The sequence below is a fragment of the Temnothorax nylanderi genome, unplaced genomic scaffold (genome assembly GCF_030848795.1).
Source record: "Temnothorax nylanderi isolate EJ_2023f unplaced genomic scaffold, tnyl_v1.0 TNYL_tig0005_pilon, whole genome shotgun sequence".
NCBI classification, from domain to species: Eukaryota; Metazoa; Arthropoda; class Insecta; order Hymenoptera; family Formicidae; genus Temnothorax; species Temnothorax nylanderi.
Window position 1 is genome coordinate 3,235,337 of NW_027249067.1, and position 18,547 is coordinate 3,253,883.

At 41.3% G+C, this 18,547-nt stretch overlaps 3 protein-coding genes across 4 annotated transcripts in view; 1 reads left to right on the forward strand and 2 right to left on the reverse strand.

Annotated features, from left to right (window-relative positions):
* Positions 1 to 939: 939 nt before the first annotated feature.
* LOC139776677 (tubulin beta-3 chain) lies at positions 940 to 8,425 on the forward strand. The gene is made up of 4 exons (XM_071713534.1): positions 940 to 1,279; positions 4,754 to 4,862; positions 6,531 to 7,104; positions 7,338 to 8,425. Exons 1-4 carry the CDS (start codon positions 1,223 to 1,225, stop codon positions 7,966 to 7,968), a joined length of 1,371 nt encoding a protein of 456 aa, XP_071569635.1. The 5' UTR covers positions 940 to 1,222; the 3' UTR covers positions 7,969 to 8,425.
* Positions 8,413 to 11,617, reverse strand: LOC139776683 (tubulin beta chain-like). The gene is made up of 3 exons (XM_071713548.1): positions 11,385 to 11,617; positions 10,387 to 11,063; positions 8,413 to 10,273 (listed from the first exon to the last, which is right to left on the reverse strand). Exons 1-3 carry the CDS (start codon positions 11,439 to 11,441, stop codon positions 9,664 to 9,666), a joined length of 1,344 nt encoding a protein of 447 aa, XP_071569649.1. The 5' UTR covers positions 11,442 to 11,617; the 3' UTR covers positions 8,413 to 9,663.
* Positions 11,618 to 11,723: 106 nt separating this feature from the next.
* LOC139776651 (organic cation transporter 1) overlaps positions 11,724 to 18,547 on the reverse strand; it is a 97,960-nt gene continuing 91,136 nt past the window's right edge. For both annotated transcript variants that reach the window (XM_071713492.1, XM_071713484.1), the window contains 7 exons: positions 15,842 to 16,100; positions 15,206 to 15,297; positions 14,587 to 14,790; positions 13,893 to 14,142; positions 13,631 to 13,762; positions 12,657 to 13,014; positions 11,724 to 12,402 (listed from right to left, as the gene is read on the reverse strand). In XM_071713492.1, the coding sequence (XP_071569593.1) occupies positions 12,132 to 12,402; positions 12,657 to 13,014; positions 13,631 to 13,762; positions 13,893 to 14,142; positions 14,587 to 14,790; positions 15,206 to 15,297; positions 15,842 to 16,100 (1,566 nt within the window). In that variant the 3' untranslated portion in view covers positions 11,724 to 12,131. The remainder of the gene's footprint in view (positions 12,403 to 12,656; positions 13,015 to 13,630; positions 13,763 to 13,892; positions 14,143 to 14,586; positions 14,791 to 15,205; positions 15,298 to 15,841; positions 16,101 to 18,547) is intronic.

Sequence of the window (18,547 nt, forward strand, 5' to 3'; positions counted from 1 at the left end):
TTTTTAATTACTAAATAACTGAAGAATTAATATATATATTAACTGTGGTATTAATTTAATTAGCTGTACATAATGCACGTGATAATTATCTGAAAGTTCGGCAAAGCGATTAAACTGTAAAATTGTTATAATTAAACGTGCTATTCTATATTTAATCTTATATTTCATTTATATTACATCCTGACATTTGCATGCGTCGGTGGTAATTATAGGCATTAGCGGACACGCATGTGTGTTGCCCCAGAATTCATGTGACCGAAACGCTTCCGTTAAACGTGATACCACTGATACCTTCGCCTGTATTCAACCAGGAGGAAATACTTTCCAAAAAAAAAGAGAGAGAGAAGTCCCATCTCCTGTTACAGTTCCGGTGAATGAGCTTCAAGGTAATTCGATATAAAGAATAATCGTATATACGGTCTCGCGACGCATCGAACAATATTTCGCACGCGAGCCGTAATTAGGCCGCAGCTTCCGGGAATTAATTTGCAGCGGTGATTAATACGCGTTATTAATTACTTATTCTTCAAAGGCCCAATTTCGGAAATGCTGGAAAAAACACGCTGCCGATAAAAAAATGACCATTCGCTTTGCTGACCAGAGTAAGCCTCGCGCATTTAGCGAGAAGAGACAAACCGACTGGAAGCGGTACTCGAGGGATATGCGCAGATTTGTGCATACGCACGGGGTTCGCATGCGTCCCCCTTTTCGGGGGATGTAACCCCGCGCGGAGCAAGAACGAACCCCCTACGTTTTTCCTTCCCGTTTACTCTCGCGTCGCTTATCAGCCGACGCTCGTCCGTTCCTTCACCCTCTCTCTCTCTCTCTCTCTCTCTCTCTCTCCTCCTTTTTCCTCCGTCGCGACGACGGATTCCTCCCCGCTCCTCTCCCGAGGCTTAATCCCGACGTCGCGTCGTCGAGTGGTAGATTCGCCTCGGGAGAGTGGAGCTCAGGACGCCGGCACGAGTGCGTTTCCCTCACGTCACGAATACCGCTTCGTCGTTCATTCTCAGGCTCGACTCGCGACTCGGCTGGCTGCACTCCTCGGCTCGGTTGCATTCAGCCGCACGCACGCACTCCGGTCCGATACGCCGAGCGCGCACGCACGGATCCTCGGCACCCACGGCACAGGACAGAGAAGGTTCCCGGCAGGTCCAGGAGGAGAGATCAGCTGTTTTCCCTCTCGCCCCGTACCGCTTTTCCGCGCTGAAAGGAAGACAGGATGAGGGAGATCGTGCATCTGCAGGCTGGACAATGCGGCAACCAGATCGGCGCTAAGGTAGGTCGACACGACAGCTCTGAAAAGACATCTTTTTCTACGCTTCATACATTTTCACGCATACGAAAAGAATTTCATAAAACATACCGGGATACCTTGGTATTTTAATGGGACTAATTGCGTAAATTTAGAATTAATTTTTCCTTGGCGAAAATTTAAGTGATAATTTATCGAGACAGCGATACTGTTATTTTATTTATTTCATAGCCCTCGTATCTTTTAAATATCAACAATATTCTTGCACACATCATACTGGTGGGATGTATTTTAATGACAAATTCTGCAACAGATTTCAAATCGTATCTTTATATATTTTTATCCAATTTTGATAAAAGGAAGCGTTTTAGATAAAAATAGATTGTCAAAAGAAAGTATCGAGGAATTTTTATGTTGATAATATTGAATATTCTATTATTAGAATTTTATAATGAATATTTAATAATTGATGAAATAGTTCTAAATCCGCGGGCGAGTTTTTAATTCAGCGATTAAATTCAGCGCAAGAAGATGCAAACAGTCAATAGCTTCAGTATCAAAACTCAGAAACATGAATGGAAGTGATTTATTCGGGTACACATTTACACATTCAATAAGGTGTGGAGTACAGAAGCGTCGATGGGACAAGAATAAATTATCTATTAAAAGATACGCGGTGTCCGGAAATTAACTGTAAATCCGTTTTACTTCGTACCGAGACGACAGACGACTGTCAATTAAAGCGCGAACAAGTCAAGTATTATGACTCATCGTCTTCGAGGTATCGATCGAGGAGTTCGCTCGAGGCACTCTCGTGGTTTTCGGCGCTCTTCTCAGATCCTCTTGTCATTTTCTTTATACTCAAATAAGCGACACACCGGAAACTATCCGTCAAATGGTCACTTCGGTTTTTAAGGGATACAATCCTTTTTAAATTAAATATTTTTTGTACGTTATCTTATTGAACGCGTTATATTATTCTAATAATAAAAAGAGTTATTTCTATAAATTCTTCCTATTCTTCATCTTTCTGGACAGAATCGATAAACTCGGTGGAGCAATAACCGGCAAGAACGCATATACGTTACGTCGCTCCATAAAAAAAAGCAATCTTACTTGATGGTACATAACGTTCGACCGTGGCTGTAATCGAATTGAAGATAAGGCGGCGCGCAACGAATGAAATTTAAAGAACCGCACTCGTCTCGACATTGAAGACCCCCTTCGACCGAAGTGCGCGAAGTGATCCAAGTTTTAATCGCGCCGGCACACGATGGCAGGAAACGACGATCGCGCATACTTGAAGAACACTTAAGATTCTGCAGTAACCGCGTTTATTGTTCATTGGCGTGAAAATGAGTGGACGTGGAAGTGCACGTCTCGAAATTCATTTTTGGAATAAAGTCAATTGTATGAAAAATTAAATTAATCATTCTGCGTTCTTGGACAAATAAAAAGCTGTTTATAATACGACTATAAAAATTAGTTTCTGAGGCTTAAATCGGATAATTATCGCGTAGCCGTAGACCGATGCGTAGCTGAAATTGAGTATTACTGTTAATTAATTTTAGTTGCCGGTTGAGTCTGAATAAGGTGCGTTATTCGACACATTATATGAAGGTAGTATTATCGCGAAGCACTACAGATTCGCTAATCTCATTGATCGTGTTCGTAGGCGTGACAATCTGGACATTCGCGATACATCCATCGCAATTACATTTGTTATTTCACAGACAATATCAAGGAATTTCATCTTCCGTAAAAAAATCAGGCAGTTTATAATCTTAATAACTTACTGTGTATTTATTATTTTATTTCTGTGCTCTTAACTCTATTTTAAAATATTCCATATATACCCATACATTTTCGCGTTATTGTTATAATTTTGCAAGCAGTTTAAATTATTAATTGAAATACAAAGTACATAAAATCAAAATTACTCTGGCATGAACTTTTAATTTCATTCAATAAAGTAAACTTTCTGCTTTATCGAGGTTTATCTTCGACAAATAATGTCTTATCAAATTTCTGTGTAACTTTGTTACGAATTAAAAGATGCTTCTTGATATTTCGTGCGGCATTGCTCATCGGGCAATGACGCATACCAGATTGTGAACCAGAATACGGAGTACCCAATGAGTCAGAAAAAATTTTTTACCAATAGTATAGTAAAAGCCAAGTAAATTTAGTTCGAGAATATGAATGAGAAATAATATAATCGGATAGCAATATTACACTAAATTGATACGGAAGGCATGTTTATCCATTAATTAATTAAAGAAGCTTATTAATAAATGCTTTTACATGTATAGCCCTCAATTTCTATCTATATTTACTAGATTTAGATTAGATATTCTATCATTAGAAATCTGAAAATAAATGATTGACAAAAAAGATGTGAGACGCGCGAGGAAAGTACAGTCTCGTTCGAACGAATCGATCCGTCAATCCTACTGATTCGATTTTCGCAATCACTGGACGCATTATTTCTGTCGATCCAAGTGAAGCGCTCGTAAGATTATCTTCTTTGAAAAGGATCGTCCCTTCTCTTCTGGTGGATCTATCGTCGGTTTCACGGCATCGTTTTCCGCTCGAAAGATTTTAACGATCGCAGCAAGCAAAAGCGAAGTTCCTGTAGGTTTACGGACACAGTCGTGATCTACACGATGATTGTACGACGACGTTTCTCGAGTAATCGAAACACCGGTTGAAAATCCAAGATAGTCTCGCTAGGAAACGATCAGTGAATCGGTCAAGCGATAATAATTATACCACAGTTTCACGTTTTACGCGATTCCAAGCATCAACGTAAAATCTTCTTAAAAATCTATCAAACCTAATTTTTCTTCATATCTGATATACGCGACAATATATTCTCAGTAAAATCAGTTTGTAAAACAAATTCTCTATCTCGACGAATTCTGTTCCGAATCGAACGTGGCCGTTTCCGTGCGAGGAATGACAACTAATCCCTATTCATGTTCGTGCGATAATGAGCGTCGCGTACGTGATGCACGTAAATGCAGCGAGGATGCATTTAGAATAATCAGGGAGGCCCATTTCGCCGAGAGGCGGCGGCCATGGCGACCGGCACACCGGCTCGCTATTAATAGGCGGAGAAAATAGTAAAGACAAGACAAATGGAGAGGAGAAATGTTTAACGGGAGGGTGGACATGAGCCAGGGGGCACAGGCCGCGTTTAATTCCGTACGTCTCTATTTTTGGATGTCGCGCGTGTTATCCTTGTCCCCGGAGTTCGGGGTGCACGCGCTCGGCTTCGGAGGGAAATTGCCCCTTCGACACGTCGAGTGGCTCGCAGGAAAAGTGTAGTAAAATAAACCTACGATAAGCTATATATTTACAAAACATTAAGAGACACTCGCTATTCTTGTATTGAACTACTTTCCGGTTAGATTATGCTGGATATGTTCGGAAAAAGGTAGACTCTGTTTAAACAGTTGGCTTCCAAAATGTTAATGTTGACAAATCACGTTGCAGTTCTGGGAAGTTATTTCTGAAGAGCACGGGATCGACCAGTCGGGCATTTATCACGGTGACAGCGATCTGCAGCTCGAACGAATCTCCGTATACTATAATGAAGCGTCTGGTAAGGGCATATGTAAATATTACGGCTTGCGCGTTCTTCTTTTCTCTTCGTTCTTTATATAGAGCAGAATATAATTTATTTTAAATTCAGTCTGCGCTACACTGCCAAATATTAAAGGATGAAATTTGAACCTTGCGTTAAATAACATTTTGTTATTTTTAACTACCATGTGTGTCGAAATTTATTATTTTAACATCAAACAGTATTATTTTAACTCCATTGGTTCAGTTAAATTAACATTGATTTAGTTAAATTAAACGACATATTGAATTAGGAGCAGTGGTGACCTATAGGTCTAGTTAAAAATGATTCAACTTGAGTATAATTTGACACTACGAATTTAACAGCATATTTGGAGTTGGAATTTATTTATTTATTTATACGTACCGAGTTTGAAAAATATTTTCTCATATTTGCAATAAACATTTTTAAATAATTAATTTCAAATAAATTAACAAACATAATAATATATAACATATTACTTGATATATCTGACTTCTTAGTTGAAAGATACGCACAAGGATGAACATACAGTTTAAAATAGGAATATTAAAAACGACAAGAAAGTAGACATAATAACACCTTAACTAGATAATTTAATTAAGACTAATTAAAGAGATAAATTGTACAGAATCTTTTTAATTACTTCGCGGATTCTACTGTCTTCGCGTCGAAAATAGCAGTAACGAGAAAGATAGAAAATCGCGTGTCCTGCACCGACGGAATGTGGGAGAAGAGGAGCGTTGAGACACGTATTTTACGCTGAAAATAACCGTCTCTCCGTGGTCGAATTTAAGGTTGTAAGTTGCGGCTGCAACACGATTTCTCAGGACTTCTTGTTCGCGTCGCGAAAACGAGATTATTTCCGAGAATGAAACGTGCGGCACGTGCTCCGTGGTAGAAACAGTTTAATTAACAAACGAGTGAAATGTACGCACCACCCGTCGTCGCGAGTGATTTGTTGTTAGAAATAGATTCAAATATACGCGGAAAAAACTCATGTGTCTTTAAGTTCTTACATTTGTATTTCTCTTTTTTTATTTAATTTGATTTTAATATTTAATATAATATAATTCAGTATTTAATTTATATTTTCAGAGCCATTATTCACAATCATATTATTCAATCAAACATCCTACTAAGCACTGATAATGAATACGAAATATTTTATCAGAAACTGATTAAAAGTAAAACTACATATATTTTATTGTTATTAATTATGATTATTCATATCTACCATGAAATTAAAATAATTTTACATTGTAATAATGCTAATTAAGTCGCCTAATATAAATCTTCATATTTTTCTACGGTAGCTTTTCATTTGCAAACGATACAGGTTCCATCCATGTACGCATTTCCGTCGATTATTATGATCGGCACGACTTTTCGGTGGAATAACAATATCGGTCAATCTAATATGGACGTCTTGACGTCTTGAATCACCGCGACTATTGAGTACAATTCATCATATTACATTCTATTCATCGTTATTTCAATACATATATTTAGCAATGGAAAAAGAGATTTTATTACTTTTTCTACTTAGCAAAATATTTTACAAGTCGTTCTTTTTTCGAATATCTTTAGGCATCTCCTGTACTTCTAAAAGTCTAAAGGTCTAAAAAATTTGACCTTTCATTTAGTTTTTCTTTTTCCCCATTACAGTCGCGACGTCCACGAATGGGGGGAAATATGTACCGCGCGCGATCCTGCTGGACTTGGAGCCGGGAACGATGGATGCCGTTCGTTCCGGCGCTTACGGAAAGCTCTTTAGACCGGACAACTTCGTGTTCGGGCAATCCGGGGCGGGTAACAACTGGGCGAAGGGCCACTACACCGAGGGTGCCGAGCTGGTCGACTCTGTCCTCGACGTGGTGCGAAAGGAGTGCGAGAACTGCGACTGCCTGCAGGGTTTCCAGCTCACCCACTCGCTGGGCGGTGGGACCGGGTCCGGAATGGGCACCCTGCTGATCTCGAAGATCCGCGAGGAGTATCCCGACCGGATTATGAACACTTACTCGGTGATGCCGTCGCCCAAAGTGTCCGATACCGTCGTGGAACCCTATAACGCGACCTTGTCGGTGCATCAATTGGTGGAGAACACCGACGAGACGTATTGTATCGATAACGAGGCCCTGTACGACATCTGCTTCCGCACTTTGAAGGTTTCCAACCCGAGTTACGGCGACCTCAATCACCTGGTCTCGCTCACTATGTCCGGAGTAACCACTTGTCTTAGGTGTGCATAAAAATCCATGACAGTAATAAGCGAATTTGTAAAAGAAAAAATATAATTTATCAATACGTGACGCAGATGAAGAAATAGCAATACGTAAAATAGATGATATTTTTTCTTGTTTTAAATAACAGTATATCAATTAATCTTTGTCGAGATAATAACATGAATTCACCGATAATAAAACTTTTATCTCGCAAGCATGGTTCACGAATAAAGCATATTGACTTCTTCAGGTTTCCCGGCCAGCTGAACGCCGACCTGCGGAAGCTCGCGGTGAACATGGTGCCCTTCCCACGTTTGCACTTCTTCATGCCGGGCTTCGCGCCTCTGACGTCCCGGTCCATGCAGCAATATTCCGCGCTCTCCGTGCCGGAACTCACGCAGCAGATGTTCGACGCGAAGAACATGATGGCGGCCTGCGATCCGCGCCACGGCCGATACCTCACCGTGGCGGCCGTCTTCCGAGGCAGGATGTCGATGAAGGAGGTGGACGAGCAGATGCTCAGCGTGCAGAACAAGAACAGCTCGTACTTCGTCGAGTGGATACCGAACAACGTGAAGACGGCGGTGTGCGACATCCCGCCGAAGGGCCTGAAGATGTCGTCGACCTTCATCGGCAACACCACCGCCATACAGGAGCTGTTCAAGAGGATCTCCGAGCAGTTTACGGCGATGTTCAGGAGGAAGGCCTTCCTCCACTGGTACACCGGCGAGGGTATGGACGAGATGGAGTTCACCGAGGCCGAGTCCAATATGAACGATCTGGTGTCCGAGTACCAGCAGTACCAGGAGGCCACGGCGGAGGAGGACTTCGAGGTGGAGGAGTGCGCTGACGACTTCGAGACCTGCGAGCAGGAAAACTGAAACCAGCGACCAGTTTTCTCTTTTACTAGGTTTATCTTCAGCCTCTCTGTCTCTGTCTCGTCATCGTTGGAGCTCTCGCATGAGACCGATCGTGCGCAGCTCGCGAAAAGCCGTCTTTTGATACTTTTATATACGATATACGATGCGCTTTGTAATCGCTGAGACGGACGTAATATAGGCGATCGAGATTACTTTTTTTACGAATTGTGTGATACCGAAATATATTTATGAAGATCAATATTCGAAGGCAAATGATGTCGCGACGAATATTAAATTAATGCGAAGAATAATATTATTTAGAATGTAAAATAGCTTCTTCTATTGATCTTGTATTATGTATCAATGATACGCCTATGTTATATTCAGCTTTACTAGTGATAATCATAAGGATTTTGATATGTCATTTGGAGGAACATGGCATAGACTGGAGTGTAATAAAAATCGTTGAAAAATCAAATTTTTGTATTTATAGCCACGAAAGAATGAAATGTCAAACTGTAATGGAAAAAAAGTCATTTTGAATTCTCTTCCATAATTTTTCTCAATATTGTAGTACCTACTAAATTTTTGATAAGCCTTGTACTACATATTTAGATTTTTTATATTGCAATACACAATCTTACGTACAGCAATTTTATTCAATCTCGAGAGTATCTATATTTTTTACTACATATTTAGATTTTTTATATTGCAATACACAATCTTACGTACAGCAATTTTATTCAATCTCGATAGTATCTATATTTTTTACAAATCAAATGCATTTTGAAAACGTCGATATTAATATATTTGCTTATATATCAATGGAGACAACTTCTTTCAAAAAAGTTTAAATTTATGTGTCGTTATTTTGCATATAGTAATTGATTTAAAATCCAATTTTGGTGAAGTACTTTTTATTATTCTGCATTTTCAATATTTCCTTATCTAAAAGAAATTATATCTTGTCAAAATTAAAAAAGACTCTCCTCACGCGCTGTATATTTCTTTATCGTTTATGATTTATATATTATTTAAAGAATACAGGATAAAATGTAATCTTATACTTTTAATGTATTACATATCATAGATTGGGCGACATTTCACCTCTGAAGATAGTAGCTACGGTGAGAAATAACACGCGCAATAACACGCGTTCTCCTTTATTGTACGCAATAATAAAGTGTTTGCCCTCGGGGCACCGATGAGATAATGCGTGATCGCCAATTTTTGCCGAGGCCTTGGCTTCATCAATGTCAGTTGACCAGAAGGACGATAACGAGTTCGATAACGAGACTCGCGCCTAAACGCCAGCGTTTACTCGTCTTATTTAAGAGGCGTATTTATATCGAGCTACGTACAATGTCATTAACTGATAGAGATGATATTATCTGTGTAACAAAGAGCCTTAATTGAGTCGTGTGAGTTCCTTAAGCATTAAAATGCAGCGTACTTAGAAGAATCCACTGCAATATTAAATCGAAAGACCAATTTGGAGTTTTTCCAATAAGTATTGTCTTTTATAAACTTCACCAAAGTAAGCATACAAATCATTAAAACATCTAAAAATTCGTGTATACGGACAACACATATACAAAACGGTGTAAACCATTCATTAAAAAACGTAAAAATAACAGATACAAAAATATTGTACAAAAGAATCGTCAAGGAATTGTGCAAGTGCGCGCGATCTTCCGTGTTAGATCCCTCTCTCTCCTACTTCTCCATTTCCTCTTCATCCACTTCTTCGTAGTCTTCCGCCGTCGCGTCTTGATACTGCTGATATTCCGACACCAGATCGTTCATGTTCGATTCCGCCTCGTTGAACTCCAATTCGTCCATGCCCTCGCCGGTGTACCAGTGAAGGAAGGCCTTCCTCCTGAACATCGCCGTGAACTGCTCGGAGATCCTCTTGAACAGCTCCTGAATAGCCGTGGAGTTGCCGATGAAAGTGGCGGACATCTTGAGGCCGCGCGGCGGAATGTCGCACACCGCCGTCTTCACGTTGTTCGGTATCCACTCGACGAAGTACGAGCTGTTCTTGTTCTGTATGTTGAGCATCTGCTCGTCCACCTCCTTCATCGACATCCTGCCGCGGAAGATGGCCGCCACGGTGAGATAACGACCGTGGCGCGGATCGCAGGCCGCCATCATGTTCTTCGCGTCGAACATTTGCTGCGTGAGCTCCGGCACGGTGAGGGCACGGTACTGTTGGCTCCCGCGGGACGTGAGAGGCGCAAAACCTGGCATGAAGAAGTGGAGACGGGGAAACGGCACCATGTTCACCGCGAGTTTCCTCAAATCGGCGTTTAATTGACCTGGAAATCTGTAGCCATTTAAGATAAATTACGTATTGATTTACAATCTTTTTATCAGTATTTTTATTATTATATTAATAATTTGTTTCAATTTAATAATCATCATTTATGTATTATAGACCTTAGACAGGTTGTTACGCCGGACATGGTAGCCGACACGAGGTGATTCAAATCGCCGTACGTGGGAGTAGTCAGCTTCAAAGTACGGAAGCAAATGTCGTAGAGTGCTTCATTGTCGATGCAATAAGCTTGATCACTGTTCTCCACCAGTTGGTGAACCGACAGGGTAGCGTTATAGGGTTCCACGACCGTGTCGGAAACCTTGGGAGACGGTACCACGGAGAAGGTGCTCATGATCCTGTCCGGGTACTCTTCTCGTATCTTCAGGATGAGCAGAGTGCCCATTCCAGATCCGGTACCGCCGCCCAAGGAGTGCGTGAGCTGGAATCCCTGCAAGCAGTCGCAGCTCTCGGCCTCCTTCCTCACCACGTCGAGCACCGAGTCGACGAGCTCCGCGCCCTCGGTGTAGTGACCCTTGGCCCAGTTGTTGCCGGCCCCCGACTGGCCGAACACGAAGTTGTCCGGTCGGAATATCTGTCCGAAGGGTCCCGAGCGCACGGAGTCCATGGTACCGGGTTCCAGATCGACGAGGATCGCACGCGGCACGTATTTGCCGCCGGACGCCTCATTGTAGTAGACGTTGATCCGTTCCAGCTGAAGTTTCGAGTCGAAGTCCGAGTCTCCTTTGTAGATGCCCGTAGGATCAATGCCGTGTTCATCTGAAATCACCTCCCAGAACTGCGAATGGTTAGGAATAATTAAGAATTAAATTGTGAGAAAAGATATATTGGTATACAATAGAAAAGACAGAAATGCGAATTGTTAATCGAGAAAAGAATGATCGTGATAAGAGTGTTATATATTTAATTAAGTGGCATTTCTAACTGAATGTTTTAAAAAAATTTATGTAAATTAATAATTAAATTTTATATAAGTTTTTTAAAAATATTTATTCGAAACATATTAATGTTATGCTTAAGTGTGATATAGATATTAACTACTACAAATTAACTAATCAAGCTTGACATTATCGTATTATATATTTTGAGGGATACTAACCTTGGCGCCAATTTGATTGCCGCATTGACCGGCTTGGATGTGAACAATTTCACGCATTTTGTATTAGTTATTCTGAAATTTTTGAACAAAATAATTGCACGGAGTTCAATAATGATTATTCTAATAGCCGTGGAAAAAGTCGGTTCTCAAAATTGAAGGATGAGAAAACGAGGAGATCGCGGACTTGCCTAAGATGTCATTAAAACAGAAAACAGGCGACTGCCAAGTTCTCCTTGGTGACTGTCTGGCCACCTGTATAATTTTCTACTTATTATTCATGGTATTATAGAACGTGAAATATTGATCATGCAAGGTTTCTCAGACGATTATCCGTCTCAATAGATATTAAGATATTTTATTTAAACTAATTAAAATCACAACAAGATCTTCTTAATAAGGACAAAATGTAAAATCGACGTCTAACCGAACAAATAAAAAAGTATAGCGTTACACTCTGGAGTTCTCGTAGATCCCGGGACGTTAATCCTCGCACGGAGCGTTATCAATCACACGCAATGTACACGCACACACACCGCGACGAAGTTGGAAGCACTCTTCAGCAGCGTAGAAAAAAAAACACACGGGGATATTGAATTGTGCTAGTCGACAAACTCAGGCAGGTTTTACAAAGGAAGTACATTATAATAAATGGAAAAATAAATACAATGCGTGTCCTATACTGGTAATTATGATACAACGTTGTAAAGAGTTAATTATAAGACTGTCTGTTTATCCCGTCCCCGTTTCTCATTGCGACTTCCGGCACACGGACACTTCCACCACCACGCTAGCCATCTTCGGCCCGACGACCTCGACATTCGTCAGCTCCTCCGCCTTTGGTGGAGCGCTTAAGTTCTTCGCCTCTTCTTCCTTCGAGGGCAGCACGGCAGCTGGCTTCTCGCCCTCTGACGTAGTCGCGCCTTCCTGCGACGCGACCTTCGAGGTAGACGAGCGACTACCCGGTCCGCCGTTCACTAAGTACTTCAACGGCATGGACTCGGACTTGCTTGAACCTTTCCTGAAACCGATATCAAGTATCGGTACCAAGTTTGTTAATGTAAACATGAAGACGACGATCATTAATATTATTATAAAATAATAATAAAAGAATGAAATTCGTCAAGAACAATTTAAAAATAAAATCGAAGAATCTGCTGTAAAATAAATTTAATTACATAAGAAAATTGTTTTTTGAGAGTTCTCTTTCTTGAAAATAAAATTCCTTTTTGCATTCTGCAACGTGCCAAACCTATCGTCAGTGAGATTACTAACTTTGGTATCGTCGGGCAGGACCACAGCTTGAAATCAGCCCCGAAGAGCTCGCCCTCCTCGACCGTCTGCGGCAGATGGATATTGAGCGTCTCCGGCAGGAATATGGAAGTAAGAGCACCGGCGAGGCTCAGCGATCCCATCACGATCAGGGGTAAGACTCTCGAGTAGACCGCCAAATGAACGATGTAGGGGAAGGTGAGGAGGCCGATACCGGCGATGAAGGAGGCAATGCCCATCGCCTGGGACCTCAGTACGGTCGGCAGCAGCTCGCCGACGAAAACGTAGAAGACGGCGAAGGACGCAGCGATGCCGAATTTGCCGATCATCGCCAGGCTCACAGTCACCCAGACCGCGTCTGCTGCGACAAAGGCCGATCATGTATACAGGATGTGTGATTCCACGGATGGAATCTAAGTCCTGATTTTGCCCGCTCATGTCATTTTACCCTTCCTTAAATTTCTCCTATCTTCTTTTTAACGAAAGTTTGAGATTTCTGTGAATATCGTGGGTTTCCGAGGAGAGAGAAGCTAAATATGCGTGCGGCGTGACGGTAACTAATTTATAAGCAGGTCGAACGTTTATTCATAAACGTCGTGACGTCGGCAACAGTAATTGCCTCTCACACCGTTGGACGTGTGACAATATCATGACGAATTCAATAAGGTAATGACGTTGAGGCCGCCATGACGCAAAGGCGTGCGATTCGGCTTAATACTTTTATTCAATTTTATCCCGCGGAGATAATCGAATAACGTGGAGATGAGCAACGTGGTAAACGGTCGTCATCATACATTTTCTCCCGGTCGGCGTTAGGGATATCATATCCGGCGTTCCATATCCACGTACGTGCGACACGACAAAATAAATAATTACATTTAAATATTTGAAATAATTCTGAAGTTGTTCAGAGATGTAAGATTATTTCTGTTCGCTAAAGACTGTTTGAATCAAGACGTAAATCGACAAAATAGTACCTTCGGGCACGAACATGCAGGACACGCAAGCGAGCCCACCAAGCATCATAGTCACGCATAGTACCCATCGCCTGCCCAATCTGTCCATTGCGTACCACGTAATAAAGTACGACGGAATCTCCACGATTCCTCCTGCAATAAAGATAAGAAGAATATGTTAATGCAGGATTATGATTAATAATTTTTTCATCTCAGATCGTGATGCACTTATGTTAACGAGCAAATTGGCCTGGAGAGAGAGAGAGAGAGAAGAATCCTTTACCAATGAAGAAAGCTAGGTAATCGGAGACACCCAGATTAGTCGTGTTGTAGGATAGCCCGTTGTACACCACCGCGTTCGCCACCCAATCGAAAGCGAGGATGAAGAACTTCTTTCTGATATTTGGATTTGTGATCAGGTCCATAGGCGTCGCGGACGACGGCGGCGATCTGTTCTCGCCTTCCACGTCGATGTTACTGTCGTTGGAATTCCTACCGTTACACGATATCCCTTGCTTCTTTAATATTTCTATCTGCAAATAACATCGCTAATGACTTCATATATAGCCCTTGTATTGCAAAATAGTAACGAAGATGTAATACCTTATCCGAATTTAATAAATTATTAGCTTAAACTAGCCGGCGTTGATGGGGATCGCAAGGGATTATCACAAGGTGTCAAAGGGATGAAATCGGAGGGAGGGAATGGGGTGTCCAGGTCTCGCAGCCCAGGTAGCAAGCACTCGTCATTTTGACGTCAAATGACGTCAAAAGACGTCAAAATGACAGACTTTTGACGTCAATTGACGTCAAAATGACGAGTCTTGCTACCTGGGAGTAGCCTACATTTTCCGCAGAGATCTAGAGAGTAACTGTGCAAAATTTGGTCCAGATCGATCAAAGAGTTTAGGAGTTAATATAGGAAACATACAGACAGACATAAGCAGAAGGAATCGGCGATTAAATAGTGAAGTTACCTCCATCTTTCTGAGAAAGTTCGTAGGCACTGTTTTGCCGTTGACTTTTGCCATCTGTTGGACGATCGCTTCCGCCTCGTCTATTCTATTCTTACTGAGAAGCCACCGCGGTGACTCGGGGATGATCCAGTAGTAACTGAAGAGAAGAATGAAAGGCACCGATGTGGCTAACGACAGGGTATACCAGTGTCTTAACAAGTAACCCTAATCAGACAAAAGGAAAAGAACGAAAGCATATAATGACAATTCAGTTAAAATAGTTACTGTTTTTAATTTCCAGGTTTTCTTTTTTGCAAAACTTGAAATTTCCACGAAATTCACGACTACCGTGCGTATCTGGGCGCGCGCGTAGCTTCGGGAACGTCTGAATGCCAGAATGTTTCTATTGCATTAGCATGCAGCGACCGACCACTCGTATTTGCATACGCTCGCACCGTATGATGCACGCTGATGGATCGCTTGCAAAATGATCCGCGTTGCACCCTCGCGTTGAATCCATTGCGAGATCCGCGAGTTGCCTCTCGCGGGATAATACGAGCTTTGAGGTATTCGCGATGGCGAGATTTTGAAACGACTAGCGTATTCGCCACTTCGTATTTTGTAAAGAAAGAGTGCTTACCAACAGCGCCAGAAGAGACATCGCCGTGGCGAAAAACATGCAGATCACCATCCCAGCGAATGTACGGTATCTCGGTCCCATTAATTCGAGAGCTGCAACGAAATTTATCATACAGAAGTATTTTGCATTTCACACGAACGTCGATTTCGACGTTTCTATTTGTGACTACGTTTCCGGGTGGCAGGTTGATGTCTAAAGACGTCTTATTGACGTTTTATTGACGTTAGAGACGTCATTAAGACGTTATTAATACGTCATTTGACGTTACTCTGCTACCTGGGTTTGTGCAGTAACGGTGACTGAAAAACACGGTTCTGATCTTTCGGACTTCTCTCCTGCATTTAAATTTTCCTTGAAACTTTTGTATTATATTTTTTTAATAAGGATGCTTATCAGCATCAAAAAGTTAAATCGATTATCAATTTAAACATGTGGATTTACTGTTCCAACAAAGAGCTGTGTTTAAAGACCAATAAAAAAAATCGGCGCGCAATTTGGAAAAAGTATAAAAAATTCACAGAATATTATTATTAGACTACCAAGATCTACCTCGGACCTTAAATTGCAATTTCTCTAATTGATATTAGATTTTCGTTTAAAATTAAATAGCCTGCGATTTACGTGTGCCCAACGTACCGAGTATAAAAGGTATCTGATAAATGGCAGGAAAAAAGAGACCGTTCACGGTCCTCAGCGCCGTGTAGATCACGTAGTTCGGACTGAAGCTCGTGGCGATGGAGAATATCACTTCGAGAAACAGGATGGCGAAAAAGGCCGTCCTTCTGCCCCATTTGTCCGCGATCCAACCGAACACGACGTTGCCGAAGAGGCTGCCCACGTAGAAAAACGTCGTCGACGTGGAAGGCCACCAGCTGTTGTCACATACCAGGTCTAGCTATGTGGATGTAGAACGCCATTAAACTACTTCGCCAGCGTGTAATTGTATACCGCGCCGGAAGTAATCCGATGATTAAAAATAATAAACTAGAGAGAAACTGAAATAAAAAATAATAAAATATTCATATCAACGCGTAATTTATTCATTTCTGTGTTATTTCTACGGAAAATGTCAAAGTTTTCGATACAATAAAAATTGAAATTTAATTAGTTAAAGAAATTAGTTGAACAATAAAATGGAAACTTTTTGTGGAGAATATATACGTATATCTTGTTGACAGTAGTATCAAGAAGAATTGTAAGCATGTATGCTTTAATAAAGTTTAATTAATGAGACTGTTTTAAAGTTTCTGTTTGTGCTTGCTTATTTAATCGAGAGATGCAACTAGACGTACCAAATTGTCGATAGATGTCAAGAGCGAAGGCTGAAGTAAAATTACTATATAGACACGATGGAAATTTTTCACCCAACGGAATGGTACCGAAGAAATAATTGGCCCAAAAAAGTGATTAGTCCGATCAAATCGCTATTGTTTTTTCCTATGTGCTCATAAGTATGTGTACGTCTGTAACGCGCATGACATATATGCAATTGCGGGCGTCGCGATTCTGATGAATGTGACTCCGAGATCTTACGAGAGAGAACTTGACACGTTTGCATCATGGTATAAGAATATAAGATGCTGTAATCCCAGAATGCGTGAACCCTCGTTCAAATTAATGAAAATTCTTAAACTCACACAGATCCAAACATGAGAATACAACGTGACCGTACAACTGCTTGTTTTAATGATAAACAAAGCTTCAGATTTGCAAACGTGATACGTTGTAAAATATTTAGCAAACTTTGGAATATAGGTTCACCAAGATATTTAACGTCAAAACTTGAAAGGGCTCCGATTAAATATTTCCACTGAAAAAAATCAATTAGGAACTCATGGCAGAACTGGCGTCTTTCTTTACATACACTTACTTACGTTTAAAATAAAATTTCGAAGAATTAACATGCAAACAGACATCTGGCGTGGCCAGATAATTTTAAGCAATTTTTGTTTAATTTTAAGCAATGCTGCAGCTTTGTATGAAGGATCTTTTCTAATCCTTCTTTTCTTTTTGGATGGGATAGTCCTTCTGTGCCCCTTCTCTGGGAGGTTCCAATTAGTAAAGAAGAATTTTTTAGGGTAAATATTTTTTTAGGATTCCTTATAAATAGTCATTATTTATCAAAAAAATATTCAGAATGCTACGAAAAAATTGAAGTCAAATATTTTACATGATCTAATCAATATTTGCCGAGAGAAGCTCGACCACAAGTTTATCGCAGAAGAGCGCGCTGAGATTTAACGTCATAAACGTCATAAAGCATCCTGTGCATCTGTAGAATGTAAAATGCATACGGAGCTGTGGGCCGACATTAGTGACGAACCGGAGTGCGTGCTCGCACACGTGTGAACACACGCGTCACTCGGCCGATCGTCATTTGTTCGTCGGTCCAGCATCGGCGACACACGCACGCGGGGAACGCGCGCGATGAGGAATGGAATCGGTGGCGGCGGGGAAGCTGAGTGAGGGAGAAGGAGGGATGCCGCTGGACCAGCAGCGCGGCGCGGTGGAAGGGGGCGTTTCATCTCGTTGCGTTTACGCAGGAGGCCTACCGACGTAAGTACGCGCTCGTGTTTATCGTGCGAGTGGGGGCGCACGTGCGTGTACGTGTGCGAGCTTTTCAGCATGGAAATCGCACAGGCTCGTAAGCGTACGGGTCGCGCGTAAGTATGCGTGCGCGTATCCGTACGCGCGCGTCCGAAGGACGCCAAGGTGTATTGGTGAGGCTTCCCACAGTGAGAGGTGTCCATCACCCTCGTTTGACAGGAGGAACACGATCCCCCCTCGCGCCCTTTAAAGCCCCCGTCTCTCCCTGTCTCTCTTTCGTTCTTCTCTAGTTCTCTGGCGCGATCTCGCGCGGCGAACCCGACACAAACGCCTCGCTGATCGTATGTTTGTTGATGCAAATGGTGACGATAAATGCGACACATTTTATAATTGGATTTTAATAATACTCTAATTAAACAATTATGCATGTATATTTTTCGGAAATTATTTTTCCTAAAAAGTAACGAAATTACCTATAATTTTTATTAAATTCGCGCGATATCGCAAAGTCACGAAATTTGGATAAATGAAGAAAAATCTTGAATCTTTTTTTAGACGTTTTTCTCTTATTAGTAACGAAGATTGCATCTCGGGACTTTCGAGAAGTGCATTGTTAAAGACGTTGACTTTTCATACTTGTAATTGTGTGAGTTTAAGAATTTCCATTATAATTTGAAGATGCAATTAATGTAATGTATTAGTCGGAAAGTGCTGTTGCGAGTTAATAAGCGTATCCCGAACAAACGAAATCGCAATCGAGTGGCTATTAGCCTCGACAAATAAAGTTCACCGGTG

Coding starts and splice junctions, on each gene's coding strand:
- LOC139776677 (XM_071713534.1), top strand. CDS start 1,223: ATGAGGGAGATCGTGCATCTGCAGGCTGGACAATGCGGCAACCAGATC. Junction 1,280..4,753: donor GCAACCAGATCGGCGCTAAG/GTAGGTCGACAC, acceptor ATCACGTTGCAG/TTCTGGGAAGTTATTTCTGA. Junction 7,105..7,337: donor GGAGTAACCACTTGTCTTAG/GTGTGCATAAAA, acceptor TGACTTCTTCAG/GTTTCCCGGCCAGCTGAACG.
- LOC139776683 (XM_071713548.1), bottom strand. CDS start 11,441: ATGCGTGAAATTGTTCACATCCAAGCCGGTCAATGCGGCAATCAAATT. Junction 11,064..11,384: donor GCAATCAAATTGGCGCCAAG/GTTAGTATCCCT, acceptor AACCATTCGCAG/TTCTGGGAGGTGATTTCAGA. Junction 10,274..10,386: donor GGCGTAACAACCTGTCTAAG/GTCTATAATACA, acceptor AAATGGCTACAG/ATTTCCAGGTCAATTAAACG.